The sequence below is a fragment of the Neomonachus schauinslandi genome, chromosome 14 (genome assembly GCF_002201575.2).
Source record: "Neomonachus schauinslandi chromosome 14, ASM220157v2, whole genome shotgun sequence".
In the NCBI taxonomy this organism is placed as follows: Eukaryota; Metazoa; Chordata; class Mammalia; order Carnivora; family Phocidae; genus Neomonachus; species Neomonachus schauinslandi.
The window spans coordinates 26,639,908-26,659,980 of NC_058416.1; the positions used below are offsets into that span (position 1 = coordinate 26,639,908).

Below are 20,073 nucleotides of genomic sequence, written 5' to 3' on the forward strand. Positions count from 1 at the left end.
TCAAGTCTGACCACCTAACACGATTCCCCATACACAACCCACACCACAGTTTGGAATTACACACATTTCCTTTCATAGGAAGATGTGCACTGTACATTTTATGAGGGCAAGGGATGTTCATCTCAGCTCCCTACCATCTCTCTGCTGCTGAGCACAATCCCTGACATACAGTCGCCACATAAAATATTTTTGTTGATTGAGTAAGTGGACGTCATTTATTTTATTTGAGCCAATCACAAAAGCAGATTGTTTCACTGTTATCGCTTTAAACTCTGTCTCTCAAGGAATGTTGACATTTAATTCAGTTTCAAATGACCGTACGTGGCAAACGTTAGTTACCATCCAACAGTATCCATTCTTGGGGGCAATGCACCCAAATGAAAGACTACATTTCCCAGGCTTACTTGCCTTTAGATGTGGCTGCGTGACTCTGTTCTGACCAATAAGATGTAAGTAGAAATATATGAAATTTTCAAAAGAAAGTCACTTCAAAAGAGTTTGACTTAGGCAATGTTTCTCTTCTGTTTCCTGTCTTCTTTTTTTTTTTTTTAAGTGACTTTTTTTTTTTAAGATTTTATTTATTTGACAGAGAGAGACACAGCGAGAGAAGGAACACAAGCAGGGAGAGTGGGAGAGGGAGAAGCAGGCTTCCCGCCGATCAGGGAGCCCGATGTAGGGCTCGATCCCAGGACCCTGGGATCATGACCTGAGCCGAAGGCAGACACTTAATGACTGAGCCACCCAGGCGCTCCTTTCCCTCTTTCCTAATGTCAGTAATATGGATGGAGCCCCTGGAGCCATCTTGGGTCATGAGGTCACTTTGAAGAGAGAGGCCATATGTTAGTATGGAACAGAAAGATAATAGAAGCCTGGGTCCCCAACAACTACTGAACCAATGTTCTAACTCCGGACTGCCCACTTCCAAACTTCTTTTATTTTGGAAAGAAATGAGATTCTATCTTGTTTAAACTACTGTTATTTTAGATTTTCTGTTAACTCTGATTACAGAATCCTTCTCTCTATTTGGGGCTCAGTGATCAGCCAACAGTAACTTCTTATTAGTCTTAACAGTTTTCCAGTGCATATTTATGCCATCTGTGTCATCTTATGTTCTCATTAGCCCTTTGATTTACCCAAGGGAGGTCAGCGGATATGAAGGCTTGTTAGTTGCAGAGTCAAGACTCAAATCCAGTTCTTACTGCTATGGCAAGCTTTTCCTGCTCAATCTCTTGGCTTTACCATCAGAGCTGAACCAGTCTGTAACATCTCTGATATCCCCCATTGCAATATAGATAGGTGAAGATGACAGAAGGGGCTGGACCTGAACTTGATCTGCTCCCCAGGGTAGGACAGGGACTGGGTTGGAAAGGTACACTGTCCAAAAGGCCTCACAGATTCTTGTGTGATGCAAGCAAAGCTGTGACCTAGGGTGTAGCCAGGACCACAAAGGGAATAGAGCTCAGCAGCATGGATATCCCAGGAGCAGGAGGTTGTCAATCCTCATCATCCTTGATAATGGGTCCCTGCTGCTCACTTGGCATTCATGGTCACATTCTAGCCTTGGGAAAACACACCACTGAGAATAAATAGGGTGGCAAGAAGCAAGCCCAGTGCTTGACTAGGGGATATGATGGGCAGAGAGGAATTTAACTCAGGAACCCATGTGGGCATTGGCTCTCCTAGTCAGAGGGGAGCAACATACACTGGGAGATCAGATAATGCCCTGGGACCCCTAGACTTGAGTCAGTCACCACTATGCAGGACTAGAGGGAGTTAAGGCTTTCTAAATGCCACTGGACTCCAGTCTTGATGTGGGCTCTGAAACAATATTGTAGCTTCAGGAGGAAGAATGGCAAGACAGCTGGTCTTGAGCTGAGAAAGGATCCAAAAAATACTAAGAGCAGAGAATACCTTGCTGCAAATGGCCACTTATTTCCATGCCAGGCCTAATAGACATATAATTTAGAAGTAATAAACTCAAATTATCTAAAGTAAATAATCATTCTGAAAAGCCACAACTCTGTGCCAAATTAAGAACTTCCCTGAAAGCATTGTTAACGTCTGGAGTTTCCAAACAATAAAATTCATTCTTCTCATCCAACTTTTACATCATCTCACTATTAAGGACAGTGGCTTCCTGGATGATTGTTAATGATGGTTTTCTTTATTATATTTTAGACCATTTAAAGTTTATTGATTTATACTTCCTTGTAATTAGTTGTAGTGATTAAAATAGCTTTTATGGCCCTCTAGAGATTGACTTTTTAAAGAATCAACATTTACCCCAAATTGTGTGCTTTAAAACATGGTTAAATACTGTTTGAATTCAGTACTAAACCATCATTGGTGAAACTGTGATTTTATATGTAGTTGCTTTCTCATCCCTCTGCTTATATGGCACTATCATCCAACTACTTGGCAGCCAATAATAATAACAGCAGCCAACTTTCATTGAGTGATTACAATGAGCGGAACATTGTGCTAAGTGTCTTAACACATTATTTCATTTAATCCTCTCAACAACCCTATGAGTCAGAGACTATTTAACTATTTAATTGAAATCTGAGGAGTTAAGTCACTTGGCTGATAAGTAGAAAGTTAGGAATTTGAACCTTTGGAAACTATGACTTCAAAACCTCTGCTTTTAACCACTAAACTCCAGTGCACATTGCCAGGGGAGCCAAGTAAGACCACTTGTACACATGGGTGAATTGGCAGTCCCCGACTGACATAATTTGAAGGATGCTAGAGACCTCTCTTAAACAAAAATATCTCTCCTCACCAAACTCACTTGAAGCTGAAATTTCTCCATTAGTATGATTCCTTTAACTAAGGTATCATATGTTCCTGGAAATATAAGTACTCTAACACAGTACTACTTGAAGTGTGGCCTAAAGCTAAAACAATAAAACAATAGAAGAAAACATAAATCTTTATGACCTTGGGTTAGGGAGTGGTTTCTTAAATACAGCATCAAAAGCACAAGAGACAGAAGAAAAATAGATAAATTGGACTTCATAAAAATTATAAACTTTAGTGCTGCAGATGATACCATCAAGAAAGTGAAAAGACAGCTTACAGAATGGGAGAAAATATTTGTAAATTATATACTTGATAAGAGATTGTATCCAAAATATATAAAGAACTCTTGCAACTCAATTAATAAAAAGACAACCTAAATAAGAAATGGGCAAAGGATTTGAACAGACATTTCTCCAGAGAAGATACACGAATGCCCAGTAAACACATGAAAAGATGCTCAACATAATGAGTCATCAGGGAAATGCAAATCAAAACCAGTGAACCCACTTCACTTCACTTCAAAAACCATTTCACATCTACTAGGATGACTATTATCAAAAAGACAGACAGCAACAGATTTGGTGAAGATGTGAGAGAATTGGAGCCCTTGTACATTGCTGGTGGGAATGTAAAATGGTGCACCCGCTATGGGAAAGAGTTTGGCAGCTCCTAAAAAAGTTAAACATAGAATTACCATATCACCTAGTAATTCCATTCCTAGGGATATACTCAGATGTATGGGAAACAGGTATTCAAATGTTTTTATACAAATGTTCATAGCAGCACTATTTACAATAGCCAAAAGGTAGAAATGACTCATATGTCCATCAATGGATGAATGGATATACAAAATATGGTGTATACTATTAATCAGCCATGAGAAGAAATGAAGTATTGACTCATGCTACAACATGGATGAACCTTAAAGACATTATGCTAAATGAAGTAAGCCAGACATAAAAGGTCACATAATGCATGATTCCATTTATATGAAATTATAGAATGGCAAATCCATTGAGATAGAAATCAGATTGCTGGTTTTCAAGGGTGAGGGGGAAGACAAAATTTGTAGAAACTGCTTAATGGGTACAGGGTTTTCCTTTGAATGGTGAAAATGTTTTGGAACTAAATAGAGGTAGTGGTGTCCCCAAATTGTAAATGTATTGAATACCACTGAAATGTCACTGTGAAATGGTTAATTTTATGTTATGGGAATTTCATTTAAAAAAAACTTTATAAATTTAGCACAAGATATGTAAGACCTTTCCAGTGAAAACCTCCAAACATTGTTGAAAGAAATTTAAAAGACTTAAAACACTTGAGAAATATACTATATGCATGGGTTGGTAGATTCAGTATTGTTAAGATGTCAGTTCTCCCCAAATGTTTTTATAGGTTCAACACAATTTCAATCAAATTCCCAAAAACACTTTTGGGAGAAACTAGCAAGACAACTCTAATTAAACACAAGTGCAAAAGATGTAGGATACCCAAAGCAATTTTGAAAAAGAGGAGCAAGTTTTCAGGAATTTATACCACTTGATTTCAAAACTTACTATAAAGTTATAGCAATCATAATACTGTGTGCTACTGGCTTCAGGATTGACAAACACATCAGTGTAACTGAATAGAGAGCCCAGACATAGGCCATACCTATAGGGTCATTTGATTTTTGACAAAGGTGCCAAAGAAATGGACAAAGGAAAGTCTTTTCAACAAAATGGTGCTGGAATAAATAATTCTGTATCCATATGAAAAAAAAAAAGTTACCTTCAACCCCTACCTCACACCATATACAAAATTTAATCTGAGACAGATGATAGACCTAAATGTAAAACTTGAAATCATAAAAATTTCAGACCAAACATGGGGGAATATCTTCATGACTAGGAGGCAAGCAAAGATTTCTTGGACATACAAAGCAATAGTTGCCTAAAAACAAAAAAACGACCTGATAAATTGGACTTCATCAAAATTAAGTTTGTGCTCATCATAACACCAGTAAGAAAATGAACATGTAAGCCACAGACGGGGAGAAAACATATGCAAGCATATATCTTACAAAGAACTTGTATCTAGGATATATAAAGAACTCCTTCATCTTAATAAAAATAAGAAGCAATCAGATTTAAAAAGAAAAAAACCCAGCAAAAGAATAGACATTTCATAAAGGAAAATATACAAATTATCAATAAACATGAAAAAGTGACCAACACCTTTAGTCATCAGGAGATCAAGTTAAAAACCACAATGAGATATCACTGCATACCCACTAGAATGACTAAATTTAAAGAACTGACAAACTCACACATTGGCAAAGTTGTAGAGTGACTGAAACTCATTCGTTATTGATAGGAATGCAAAATGGTCTACATTCTTTAGAAAGAGGTCTGGAAATTTCAAACCTAAGCCAGAGTCAATGCACTTCAATCCAAGAAAGGGAAATTTAAGAACAACCAATCACAGATAGGCAACTAGGCTTTCCAAAACAAGGCAACCACGTAAGCTATAGCCAATTGAGTAACTGCTTTGCTTTGTTTCAGCATCTTCTGTATGAAGACCTTGCCCCCGTTGGTGGAGCGCTCCTAACCACCTCCAATGGTGGTGGTCATTTGGCAATGACCAATTCAAATCCATGCATGAACAAATCAACTTTTGAAAAATGTAATGTGCCTCAGCTTACCTTTTAAAACAGCATAATAGCCAGGCACAAAAAGAGGGAGCTGCAGACCCACTGCTGGGCTGGAAACTCACTATTCATGTCATTTCCCAACCTCTATTCCTGTCTTTGTGAGTCCAATTCTGTGATGCTCTTGGGTCCTTGTGAGGCTTGGATGAGTAGAGAAGATCCCTGTTTTTATTCTTTCCATGTATGTTCTTCAGCCAACTTCCATTGTGCAAACTACACCAAACCTATAAACAAATGCTTAACCCGCTAGCTGTGTTGCTTTTATATAGTCCCAGTTTTACTTATGTCTATGTCTAAAGATATAAAAGACATTTTCTGTATTCTCTGCTCAAGGAAAAGTATGTTGAGGGAAAAACATGTGGTTTTTCTATTTCTTAGAAAGAGGAAAGCTGTTCCATAATACAACATGTTTTTAGAACCCTCACAGTCCCCAAATCCTATTTAACATCTATAGACAGCCTTCCTGGTATTCTTGGGTCTCCCTACCCCTGCCATCATGGTCCCACCATCTTCCTTGACTGTATGAAGTAGATCCAACAAAGACTAATAAGGTAATGTTTGTAAAAGACATCTTTTCTTTAAAAAGCTACATAAATAATAAGCATAAGAATATCCCTTGGGAGATACCACTTAATTCTCAGAACTCCTGGGAGGTTTCCTAACTTTAACATTAAGTAACAAGGAAGGAAAAATCTTGGCAACAACAGATGTGGGTGTATCATCTTCTGGAACAGAACTTTTCATTCTTCACTCCCAATAAGGCAAGGCTAAATGACTTTTATAGCTACTCCAGAACCAAACTAACTGGGGAGAGTATTCCCAGACAGATGAAGGTTCAAAAACTAATACTTGAAAAATAAGTGTGATCTGGGTACAAAACCACCACTTTTACCTTGATGCTACCTATTATCTACAAAATAAATCCCAAATCCTACCTGTTGTTCGAGGCCCTGTACACTTTGGACCCAACTTACATTTGCCATCTCATAGCTGGACTCTTCCTACATTGGCCCCCAGTTGCTATCTTCTTGCCTTTGCTGGCACCATTTCTCCACTTGGAAGGCCCTCCTTCCCTCTTTCTTCTTGCCTATGCTCTGTCTAACTCTCAAGATCTAGCAGCTCGAGTCCACCCCCCTCCCTAGCTCTCTAAACTCTTAGATTTTCTCCCTCTTCTAAATCCTATAAGGGTATGTGGTTTTCTGCACCAGTCAAGTCACTTGGCCCTTCTTATGTGCTGCCTTGGGTTTCTCATTGCTCTCGCTATCTTAATGTGTGCCCAGTGAGACTGTAAACTCCGTTAGGGCAGGAACAAATAGTCCTGTCCTACTTTGCACTCCTCTTGGCTGGATAAGTATTTCCTAATGCAGATGACTTGGATGTCTCAAATGATCTAAACTTGTATACGGGTTTGTCGAGAACTATCAGAACTTGGGGAGACTCAATATACAGAAATGTGGCCAACCAAGCTAATCTGCTTTTTGAGCCACAGTTCATTCATTATCACTGCTCCTTTCTACTTCCCCACCTGTCCCCCTTGAGAGTCTCTGTCCTCTATATCTATATACATACAGATGCTTCTTGACTTTCAGACTTTCATATATTATATAGCTTTGCTCTAGATCCAAAGTAGGTTAATTCCTCTATAACACCAGCAAATGACTCTGGTGGTAGTTGGTACGGTGCCAGTGGATTTAAGAATAAATGAACCTACCACAGTTGTTCTTGAACTCTGCCTTCTCTTCAAGCTGCTGCCCCCTTTTGCCTTCCTGTCAGCACCAATTTCTTTTTCTTAATTCTTCACAGATTTATTTGTGCCCAGGACCTAGCTTCTGCCCTGACAGATGGCCACATTTAACTTGATCATGAGTTTGTTGTTCTGCATTTTATTTTGAGTCCTAAGTATATTTATTTCTTACTGAGAGAAAAGGGTGCTTTCTCTATCTCTCCCTCTCTCTCTCTCTCTCACTGTATTTGTAGTTAAGGTAGATTAAGAAATGCTGTCATAACAAATAAAACCCTGAAATCTCAGTTGGTCAGTGGCTTAATATTACAAAAGTTTATTTCTTGATTATATCACAGTCCATCCCAGTTCACAGTCCACAGGAGAAAGTTGTCCATGCTGTGTCTCTGACACCCTGAGATCTTTGAAGCTCTCCTTTGGATCCAGTCCATCCAGCCAACTAACACTTGCGGGATGGGGACATCAAATAGAAATCCACTGTTTCTCAGCTGCCCTGGCCTGAAAATAAAATTCACATTCCCTTGGCCATAATTCAATTATACAGTACTAACAAACTACAGGGAACACTGAAAAATGTAGACATCCTATGTACCTAGGAAGGATTTAACTGGATATTGCTGAACACAGTTAATACCACACCTTATCACTTCTATCTTCCAGTGGATTCTCATTTTATTTATTACAAGAAATCTATTTTTATTTCTTTTTTCTATAAGAGATTCTTATGGAGCATAATGACTTCTTGTTTGAATTTGAATCAGTGCATTTTAGGACTATGGCATACCACTCATGTTAGATTTTTCAATGCTTGCTTAGTTTAGTTCTGTCACTTCTTATAACTTCTTGTGTTTTACTAATCTATTGCTGGAGTACATCTCCAAATAACTTTCTCCAGAAGGATGCTTGAAACTTACCTTCTTTAAAATATAAATTTCTTGAAGGCAGGGCATCCATCATGTTTCTTGTTCTATCTCTACTGCCTAAGAGAATGCCGAAATAGGTACACAGTATGTATTTGTTAGCTAGGCAAAAACTTTTTGAGTGTTTTGCATATCTGAAGTCTTTTTAAAAAATAATTTTGGGGGGCACCTGGTGGCTTAGTTGGTTATGCATCCCAGTCTTGATTTCAGCTCAGGTCATGATCTCAGGGTTATGAGATTAAGCCCCGTGTCGATTCTCTCTCTCCCTCTGCCCCTCCCCCCCCCGCCAAAATAAAATAAATAATAATAGTAATTTTGTTTGAGGCACCTGGGTGGCTCACTCAGTAAAGCATCCAACTTTTGATCTCAGCTCAGGTCTTGATCTCAGGGTCTTGAAGTTCAGGCCCTTCTCTGGGCTCTGTGCTAGGTGTAGAGCCTACTTAAATAAAAAATATAATAATAGTAATAATAATAATAATTTTGTTTAAAAAATGTTGGTTTGGGGGCACCTGGGTGGCTCAGTGGGTTAAGTAATTGCCTTCGGCTCAGGTAATGATCCTGAGGTCCAGGGATCAAGCTCCATATCAGACTCCTTGTTCAGCGGGAAGAGTGCTTCTCCTTCTCCCTCTGCCTGCCACTTACCCTGCTTTTGTCTCTCTCTCTCTCTCTCTGTCAAATAAATAAATAAATAAAATCTTTTTTTTTAATTAGTTTTGCCTTTATCTGAAAAATCTTCATTTTGCCCTCACCATTAATATAGATTGTTTGATTGGCTATAGAATTTTAGATCTAAAATTATTTTCTTTCAAAACCTTGAAAGAAGTACACCATTGTCTTCCATATTTAGTGCTGATCAGCTTCTTATTTCTTTATAGGTAATATTTTTCCTCCCTTGAAGTTTTCAGAATTTTTAATAGGATTTTTAAATTTAAGATGTAATAAGTTTTTGAAATTTCATGATGATGAACCTGGCTAATGCTTTTTTTTGTTTTTTATTTTAATTTTTATTTGTTTGTTTGTTTGTTTGTTTATATTTTTTACCATTTAACCTACTGCGTACCTGGTAAGTCCTTAGTCTTTTCAGTTTGACCACTCCATGTATTTTTCATCTCTGGAAATTTTTGTTTATATTATTTCCTGTCCTGTACTTCTTTCCTTATGAAACTCTCATTTTCCCTAAGCTTTCTATATTTCTGTCCCTGTCTCATACTTTTATCTTTGGTGTTTTTTTTCTTTTTTTCCTGTATTCTTGGATAGTCCCTCAACTTTATCTTCCAGTGAACCTTTTTGGAGGGCTATCATGGTTTTCATTTTAAGAATTCATTCTTTTTCTCTGAGTGTTCCTTCTATATAGAAATATCTGAAAAAAATTTTTTTTAAATGCCTGTCAAATCAGTTTCATTATCACTAATTAGCCTTTTTTCTTTTTTAAATAAAGTATAATTAACATACAGTGTTATGTTAGTTTCAGATATACAGCCTTTTTTTTTCCCCCTGAATTATCTCTGTCCCCATCTGAGGTCAGTTTCACTGAGTTTTTCCTCCTGGTCTTTCCTTTTGGTCTTGCTGGTTTTCATCATGTGTCCAGGTGGCCTGTTTATATTTAATAATAATAAACTTGAATGGATATTTATATAATTGGTGTGTGGAGAAACATCTAAGTGGAAGCTCTGTGTACTTGGAAAAGCATGAAATCAGCTGCTTAGCTGTAGGTTGAACCTGTAGGGAGTCAGCAGTCAAACTAAGAGCCTCCCAAACGCAGAAAGAACAGCCCCACTCCAGAGCAGCAACGCGCACATGAGAAGCCTTAGCTCTTCTCAGATACTTTAATTTCCTAACAGTAAAGTCCTTTCAGTCTTGCCCAGGGGCAAATGCAGACTGGTTGCTATATCGTCCAAGCAGTTTGGGAGTCAGGGCTGGGAAAGCTAAGTACTGCGTACAAAGATCATCAATCAACCTATCTGTTTTCAGCCCTGCTTCTCCTTCTGGATCTCTGTTGTACCAACTCTGAATCAGGAGATTCTGTAAAATTCTTCAGGACAACGATTTCCACCCCTCCACTGCGACCCTTTTGTGGTTTGTTCTGGGCTACAAGTTCATCCACTGAGTGTCATCCATCAATATGCTTCCTTCCTTTTTTTCTTTTCTTTTCTTATCTTCCACACATTGTTGAAATTTCTTATATTCCTCTCTATCTTTACTATTAGAAAAGTCTTTCCCCCCACCCCCCCCTTTTTTTTTTTTCATTTGTAATGTAATGGAGTCTCGGAAAGTAGTGATGAGAAAAACATGCACTTGATGTGTCATCTTGAACGAGAAGAAAAGCCTGTATATTTAAAGGCCCTCAGGTGATTATGATCCGACAAGTTTGGGAGACACTGTCCTAAACTATCTTTTATTCTTACTTACCCTTTATTTTAAGCACTGAGCGTTTACAGCTTTGTAACTCCTTGCATTCTATGCCTCGGTTTTCCTACTAGTTATCATTTTCATCAGAGCAAGAGCATGTCTGAAGGTTCTTTGTGCTTAGCCTACTGCACTTCACCCAACCCCTTGAACAATGTAAAGCATGGCTTAGAAGTTCAATAAATTCTCCTTGAGTGACAGAATGAACAAAGGGATGAGTGAGTGAAGGAATGATATTCATTTGAGTAAGTAGTTTCTCTAGTATCTTATTCTGCTTTTATTTACTCAGTAGGTTTGTTGTTTTTTTTTTTTTGAAATAAAACTAGTCAGCTATATGTAGCCATTCAGAATTAATTCACTTTAAAAATAGATACAGTGACTCACTTTTATTTTTTAAGGAAACTTTCCATTTCCAAGAGCCCTATTTCCAGAAACACTTCATAATGCACAAGCTTTCAGCTTGCAAATGGTTTCATTTGAGTCTCATACCAGGAATAGCTTGTATGAATCCATAAACATGAATGAGGCTCTTCTTGTGGGATTTTCCTATTTTAGTCCAATGCTTACCTCAAATAGAACCCATTTAGGTGAATTCTGCTGCCATAAACCCATTTAAACTCAAGGTTGTCATTGTAAATAACAAGATTAAAAGCAAACATACCTCAGTCATCATTGATTCATATCTCAGACAGACAATAAAATAAATATATCTATTGAAATATAGCAGGACAAAAATGTTAAAAACTAATAATCCATTTTTATCATTCTTCAAGGTGAGTCTAAATGTTTGATAAATAACATACATAATCCTTATCTTCGTGAACTAGTTTTTAATGAACACAGGAATAGAAATGCTGAGATTTAAAAATAGGAATGGAAAGAGAACAGCTAGCACATTTATTGTAGACTTATGCTAAGATCTGACTTGCAAACATTTTTTCTTTACCACATACCTGATATTTTCCATTGAGTGAGTGAAAAGGTTTAGTCAGTTTCAATAGTGACTATTTTCTTCAATCAAGTGTTTTCATTTTGTTACCGATGATTCAGGTATTGTGCATAATATTTAAGTCAGCCAGGACCATGGGGATACAATCTGCAAAATTCAGAATGTGGGAAGTTCTACAGGACAAATGACCCAGTTCTCTCAACAAATAAATTACTTTCCTTACTTAACTTTGAAAGAGTACTTGGGCTGCTCTGGGGAGAATAAACTGAGGGGAAGCAAAAACCATGGAGACCGATTAGGAGCTACTGTGCTAATCTATGCAAGAGATGATGGTGGCTTGCACCAGGGTTTTGGTGGTAGGGAAGATGAGAAGTAGTCAGATTTGGATATATATTGAAGTTAAAGTCAAAATAATTTGCTGATAGACTATATATAGAGTGTGAGACAAAGAGATAGAGTGAAGGACAATCTAAGGATTTTTCCTTGAACCACTGGAAGGACAGCGTTGCCATGAACGGAAATGGATGACTGCGAGAGAAGTGGGTTTCAGAGGGAAATCAGGAATTCAGTTTTGGGCAAGGTAAGTTTGAGATGTCTATCAGACCCCCAAGTGATAGTCAGCTGGAAATATCAGCCAAGAGTTCATGAGTGAGTTCTGGGTAGGAGATATAAATTTGGAAGTCTTCAGAGTATACAAATATTGTCAAGCTGTTAGAATAAGTTAGATCACCAAGGGAGTGTGAGTAGAAATCTGTTGCTTCAAAAATACTGTGGAACAAACAATCCCAAAATTTAGTGACTTAAAACAACAATCATCTGTTCTCATGGATCTATACTTGGATAAGGGTTTGCTGATCTAGGCTGGTCGTGTGGGGGGTGATTTGGTTCTGCTTTAAGTATCTTTCATCCTTCTCCTAGAACCAGTGGACTGGCTCAGGCGTGGTTGCTGTTTGAACTCCCCCCTGCCCCATGGCAATGTCAGAGGCACAACAAAGAAACATATAAGGCCGGGGCACCTGGGTGGGTCAGTCGTTAAGCATCTGCCTTCAGCTCAGCCCCGCATCAGGCTCCCTGCTTGGCGGGAAGCCTGCTTCTCCCTCTCCCACTCCCCCTGCTTGTGTTCCTGCTCTTGCTATCTCTCTCTGTCAAATAAATAAATAAAAAATCTTAAAAAAAAAAAAAAAAAAAGAAACATATAAGGCCTTTTGAGGTCTAGGCTCAGAGCTGGCCCAGCATTTCTTCCTTCTTATTCTATTGGCCAGAGCAAGTCATATAGCTGAACCCAAAGTCAAGGATCAGTCAAATGAAAAGGCAAAGGCACTGGTACATGGAAGGGTAAAAATTGAGTTCAATAATGCAATTTCTCCTAAGTCCAGGGACTGAGTCCATCCTGGAGCACTTACCTTTAAAAGGTAAGTTTGAATTCTACATCTACCCTGCCCCCCCCACATCTAATCAGAGGCCAAACATAAAGGTTACCCTAGACATCATCTTAACCATTGCTCCCCCTTGCCTAAAGGAACTTCACTGAAGGCATTAATTCTTTGATTTTTTTTTTTAAAGATTTTATTTATTTATTTGACAGAGAGAATGAGAGACAGAGAGCATGAGAGGGAGGAAGGTCAGAGGGAGAAGCAGACTCCCTGCCAAGCAGGGAGCCCGATGCGGGACTCGATCCCGGGACTCCAGGATCATGACCTGAGCCGAAGGCAGTCGCTTAACCAACTGAGCCACCCAGGCGCCCAATTCTTTGATTTTTGTTACAGGAATGAAAACATTGATTCCATAGTACCAGTTGCAAAGAAAGTCTGTGGCAAGATGGTCCAAGATGCCAAAGTGTGCCATCTAACAGTCTGAAGACAAAAAAACACAACTTGAAGCAAATGATAAGGAGACATCTGTATGTGAAATTGAAAACTGCTCAACAGAAGCGTCTGGTAGGATATCTAACATGAATGCATGAAAACGTACCACACTGACATCAGAAGCTCAGCACCATGCAGCAAGTTCTAATTTTAAATAGGCTATACCCAGTTGGGTTTTTTTTTTTTTTTTTTTTTTTCCCTCAAGCTACTAAAAAACAGAATATGCATTTTACCCATTTTTTTGTTTGGGGAAAGTTTTTTTTTTAAACTGAGACAACTGTTTAATAAATATATTTTAAAAATTCCAGGCTTTTAAATTTTTTTGGAAGTAAGGACATCCGAGGAACAATTCTTTTGAAAAATATAATCTGCTATTATCAGCTTAGTCTACAAGCCTGGATTTTTGAAAAATAGTGGATCAGATAATGGGGTACTAGTACTCATACACTATCTTATATTTTAAGCTGCTTTTGCTAGATCTAGAGATTTTGGGGGCTGAAGGAGCCTTAGAGATCATAATCACCTAATTTTATAGATGAAGTAACAGAGGCCCAGAGAGGTTAACCTGATTCTTTTGAAAATAAAAGAAATGAATCAAGTGAGTTGTGACCCAGGGGCGAGTGACACAAAGAGGTAACTGTGAGAGGCTTTACCCCACCTCCTCTGCATCTATCCCCATAATCTCCAGCCACCCCCCCCCATTACCCCTTCCTCAGTAAATATACAAGCTAGTAAAAACTGTTATTCACTGTTCAACCAAAGCTGCCAGACAAGGTCCCCTGGGTGCCCTCTCCCCTCTCCCAGCCCAGGGTAGCAATCCTGGATTGGTCACCGTCCACTTACAAGAACAACCTTCCTTCTCTACCACCAGAGTCTAGAGCTTTGTGGACCTTGAAAAACTGGAGGATTTGTTGGTATCTTGTTGTTTCTTTTATTTCCTTTACTTTATCTTCCTGTGTCTCTCCCTCCCTGATTTGCATTTAGGACCGATTATGGAGGTAGTGTTTATGTGTGTCTGTGGGAAATAATACATCTCTTCTTCCCTGTAGGTACTAACTAGTTGGCTTATTTAAGCTTAATTTCTTCTTGGGAGATTAACTAATTATTCTTTTTTTTTGGCTAGTGTCTCTTCCAGCAGCAGCCACAGCAACAAGCACATGGGCCTCCAAAGTGCTTTCTGGGACTAATGTGCTGCTTTTCTATTTTCTATTTTAGGGGACCATGAGAAGTTCAGAAGGTGACTAATTTGCATACTTGGCCTCAACAATATCTAAAATTCAACATAATCAGGCTCAGCTTCTTACTGCTGCCCTCAGTCAAAGATAAACAAAGCTAGACCCAGTTACAATGGTAAAGACAGATTTTAATCTGTAATATACCATTGCAATAAGCAAGAGGGTCAAATGCAAACTGACCTCAATTTCAATTTGTACAGAGGTGACCGGGCATTTTTAAAGGGAGAAGAAAGGGAGGTGAACAGGGGCTCAGTAGAGTCAGAGAAGTGAAAAATTACAGAGGGCTAGTCAGTGTAAATGTTGACTGGCCAGTTGTGACGGTGAGCTGACAATTATCAAAATTAGGATTCTACCCTCCTACAGACACTGGGAAACAGAGGCCCTATTCTTCCTGATGATTACATTTTTTTTTAAAGACTTTATTTATTTGACAGAGAGAGAGAGACAGCGAGAGAGGGAACATAAGCAGGGAGTGGGAGAGGGAGAAGCAGGCTTCCCGCCTAGCACAGAGCCTGATGCATCTGCCTTCGGCTCAGGACATGATCCCAGGGTCCTGGGATCGAGCCCTACATCGGGCTCCCTGCTCAGCGGGAAGCCTGCTTCTCCCTCTCCCACTCCCCCTGCTTGTGTTCCTGCTCTCGCTGTGTCTCTCTCTGTCAAATAAATAAACTCTTAAAAAAAAAAAAAAGAAGTAGAAGTAAACAGTAAAAGTTAATTTTTTTTTTTTAACATTTTATTTATTTATGAGAGACAGAGCACAAGCAGGGGGAACAGCAGAGGGAGAGGAAGAAGCAGTCTCCCCGCTGAGCAGGGAGCCAGACTCCAGGCTGATCCCAGGACCCCGGAATCATGACCCCAGCCGAAGGCAGACGCTTAAAGGACTGAACCACCCAGGCGCCCCTACAGTAAAAGTTATGTTCCTAATTCATTTTATTTACCTATTATATTTTGATTTCAACATGTAATCAACATTTAAAAAAAATTAATGGGAGATTTTACGTCGTTTTCGTCCTAAGTCTTTGAAATCCGGCGTGTACAGTCTCACGCTTTACAGCAGCTCAACTGCGACCGGCCACATTTCCGGCTTTCAGCAGCCACACGTGCCTGGCTACTGCACTGGACTGCACAGGTCTAGACCGCCGATCACATGCGCCTTGCTGACGTCAGCGCGGGGCGGGTCCTAGCCGGAACGGGGCGGAGCTTCTGGGAGAGCGCGTTTGGGGCCTCCCCGGCTCCCGTAGGAGAGCGCCGGCCGTGGCAGCGCCACGTACCCCGCGGCGCCGGTAGAAAAATCAGTTGGGCCTCGGGGCGGCGCCGGGCGGCCATGGCCTTTACCTTGTATTCGCTGCTGCAGGCGGCCCTGCTCTGCGTTAATGCCATCGCCGTGCTGCACGAGGAGCGCTTCCTCAAGAACAGTGAGTGGGACCGCGGGGTAGGGCTGAGGGGGCGGCGGCGGAGCCCCGGGGGCGCGGAGCCCAGGCGGGCCGCGGGAGCGGACACCCTGGGCCGCGACCTACGGGAGTCCGAGGGCTCGACTCTTGCGGCGCTTCCTTGGAGGGAAGAAGCCGAGCCACTTCCCGTCTCACCGAGTTTGAGCTCAACAGCGGGATGAAGATTATTTAACAGATGTCTCCTGTGTGCGGGACCCCGGGAGTTGGGATGGGAAGGGGTACAGAGAAGAGCCAGGGAAGCCTCTGCCTGCGATTAGTTTAGTAAGTTAATGCAGTCCTCTGTGATGGCTTTTAATGATCAGAAACCTGGGGTCTGAGGTTTTAGTTACAGAGGGAGGGGCGTGGCTCATTTTGGAGCCTGGGTAATTAGAAGAATGAACTGATGGAGGGCCATAGGGGTTCCTGGTGTTTGAGGCTAGGAGGAAAGGGAAGATGTTGGGATTATCATGGCATCCAGACGCCCACGTTCCAAGAAAAGTTTATTCAGCACAGTTTATTGGGTGTCTACAGTGTGCCAGGCTAGAATCTAAGAATACCAAGATGAAGACAACAGTTATGCTTGTCATACCACAGAATACGGCGATTTCCATGTCGTCTTGGGCGGGGCACTTCTTGATGTATGAGGCAAAATTAAGACAGGATACTGCATGATGTGCATCATTTGTCTGTGCAAGTATACCTAATATACAAAATATACCATCATTTGTCTGTAAGTATGCCAGATATGTCTGTGTGAGTCAGTGAAGCCCAAACCCATGAGCAAGATTGATTCATTTCATTTATTCCTTCAGATTTATTGAGCACAAATTATGTGCCGAGCCCATGTAATTAAGAGCTGAGGTTACAGGAGTCACTTGCCCTTCTAATGGAAGTTAAGGAAAAAATAAACAAGTAACAATGACAAGTATGCAGAATATTATGGAAGAGAAGTGCAGGGAAACACTAGCTTGTGAATCTTTGAAAGCGTTCTGGAGGAAGTGTGTTTAACCCAAAATCTAGTAAGTAAGTAAGTAAACATTAATTAGGCAAAGCGTTGGGAGGGTGAGGAGTAAGAGCTCTTGTGAAAATTGGGGCAGGTGAAAACGAGGTTTTAAGGTTTTAACCAGGGCAGTGACATGACCAGATTTGTGGTATTTGCAAGAGCCTTACTGCAGTGTGGAGAACAGACTGGAAGGGTAGAATAGTGGGTGTGGGAAGCACCATTCCAAACAGGGCAAGTAGAAATGGTGGGTATCACATCAGTTGAGTTGGTATAATAATAACTAACACTTAACACCACATACTAGGATCTGTATCAAGTGCTTTACATATATTAACTTGTATAACCTTCACAACAACCCTATGAGATAGGTACTGTTTTCATCCCCAGTTTACAGATGGGAAACCAGAAGTGCAAAAGAGAGTAGGTAACTTTTCTATGATCACACAGCTAGAAAGTGGCAGAGCTAGGATTCACCTTAGGCATTCTGACTCAGAAGTTCATCTCACTACTATACTGTACAGAAAAGTAGAAGGTATGTGGGGGTTGAATTGTGTCCCCCCCCCAAAGATACATTGAAGTCCTAACCCTTGGTACCATGTAGGTGACCTTATTTGGAATTAGGGTCTTTGCAGATATAATCAAGTCAAGATAAGGTCACACTGGATTAGGATGGCCTTAGATCCAATGAGGTGTCCATATAAAGAGAGATACAGAAACGTAGGGGAAGGGCATCTGGGTGGCTCAGTCAGTTAAGCAGCTGCCTTCAGCTCAGGTCATGATCCTGGAGTCCCGGGATCGAGTCCCACATCGGGCTCCCTGCTCAGCGGGGGGTCTGCTTCTCCCTCTGACCGTCTTCCCTCTCGTGCTCTCTGTCTCTCATTCTCTCTCTCAAATAAATAAATAAAATCTTAAAAAAAAAGAAAAAGAAACTTGGGGGAAGAAGGCCAAATGACAACAGAGGCAGAGATTGGAATGATGCAGCAAGAAACCAAAGAATGCCAAGGATTGCCAGTAACTACCAGAAGCATTGAGAGGCATGGATGAGATCTTCAGAGTCCCCAAAAGGAACCGACCCTGCTAACACCTTGATTTTGGACTTCTGGTCTCCGGAACCGTGAGAAAATACATTTCTCGCTAAGCCATACATTTTGTGGCATTTTGTTATAGTAGTCCTAGGAGACTAATACAAATCAGAAGATATTTTAAAGATAGAAAAGGCAGAATTTTACTGTTCGGTCATTGGGAATGCGGAAGAGGAAAAAGTCAAAGATCTCTAGGTTTTCTGGCTTAGCAACTGAGTGAAGCATAGTACCTTTACCAAGTTAGATAGTACTGAAGGAAAAATGAGGGCAGCGGTGGTAGGTAAGAAGGTGAAAATATAGTGACATAAGTTTTGGACATGGTGAGTTTGAGATTTCTATGAGATATGCAGGTGGATGTGTGGGATAGTCAGTTGGAGTTAAGTCCATAGAACAGAAGCAAGAGCCACAGTGGAGATTGAATTTGACTTTGTCAACCACAGATGATAAATGAAGCCATATGAAGAGATGAAATTGCTCAGGGAAAGAATACAGTGCAAAGAGAGTTGGTGACCAGGACAGTCCCAGAATCTCTTCCAATATTTAATGTTTAGGTAGAGCTGGAAGAACTGATAGGAGAAATTGATGAATGAGCAAAACAAGAGAAATGGGAAAATCTAGACAGTGGGGTTTCACAGAAGTCGAGTGTTTGAAGAAGGAGGCATGGTACAACGGGAATGTTCGGGGAAGGACAGGTAAGGACAGGAAAAGGTCCTAAGCATTCAGGGTAATAGAAGTCATTGGTGATTTTACACAAGCAGTTACAACTGTGGATAAAACCCGAATTGGAATGTGTGGCGAAGTGAGTGGAAAGTGATAAAAAGGGAGATCACCGTAACAAATACAGTAATAGTGGAAAAGTTTGCAATACTGTGAGAATTACCAAAATGTGATAGAGACACAAAGTGAGCTGTTGGAAAAATGGCACCGATAGACTTGCTTGACACAGGATTGCCATAAACCTTCAATTTGTAAAGAACACACTCTCTGGGAAGTGCAATAAAGGGGGGCAATAAAATAAGGTGTACCTGTATAACATTGTATAAAGTGTACAGTGATCATTCGATACACGTATATACTGCAAAATGCTTACCCCAGTTAGTGTTCTTCATGTCAAAAAATTGTAATTTGGTTGTGGTTGTGGTGATAAGAACATTTAAAATTTACTCTCAATGCAACTTTCAGGCATGCAGTACAGTATTGTTAACTATAGTCACCATGCTGCACATTAGATCCCTGGAACTTACTCATCTTATAACTGAAAGGTAGTACCTTTTGACCAGGAATTTCCCATTTCGCTCACCCACTCAACCTCTGGCAACCACCATACTACTCTCTGTTTCCAAGAGTTTGAGATTCCACACATAAGTGAGATAATATAATATTTGTTTGGCTTATTTCACTTACTGTAATAACCTCAGGATTTACTTATTTTGTCACAAATGGCAGGTTTCTCTTCTTTTTAATAGCTGAATAATATTCCATTTAATATATACACCACATTTTCTTTTTCCATTCATCTCTCAGTGCATACTTAGACTGTTTCGGTATCTTGGCTATTGTGAATAATGCTGCAGTAAACGTAGGAGTGCAAATATCTCTTCAAGATAGTGATTTCTCTTGGAGAAATACTCAGAAGTGGGATTGCTGGATCAAATGGTAGTGCTATTTTTAATATTTTTTAAAGATTTATTTATTTATTTGAGAGAGAGAGAGCACCTGTGAGTGGGGGGAGGGGCAGAGGAAGAGGGAGCTGCCTCACGGAGCAGTATGCCAGTGCAGGGTGTGATCTCACGACCCTGACATCATAACCTGAGCCAAAACCAAGAGGTGGATGCTTAACCGACTGAGCCACCCAAGTGCCCTGATAGTTCTGTTTTTAATTTTTTGAAGAACCTCCATACTGTTCTTCATAGTGGCTGCACCAATTTACATTTCCATCAACCATACACAA

At 40.1% G+C, this 20,073-nt stretch overlaps 1 protein-coding gene across 1 annotated transcript in view; it reads left to right on the plus strand.

Moving 5' to 3' along the window:
• Nucleotides 1-15,824: 15,824 nt before the first annotated feature.
• Nucleotides 15,825-20,073, plus strand: part of IER3IP1 (immediate early response 3 interacting protein 1) — a 17,102-nt gene continuing 12,853 nt past the window's right edge. The window contains exon 1 of the mRNA XM_021686108.1: nt 15,825-16,022. Within this exon, the coding sequence (XP_021541783.1) occupies nt 15,932-16,022 (91 nt within the window). The 5' untranslated portion in view covers nt 15,825-15,931. The remainder of the gene's footprint in view (nt 16,023-20,073) is intronic.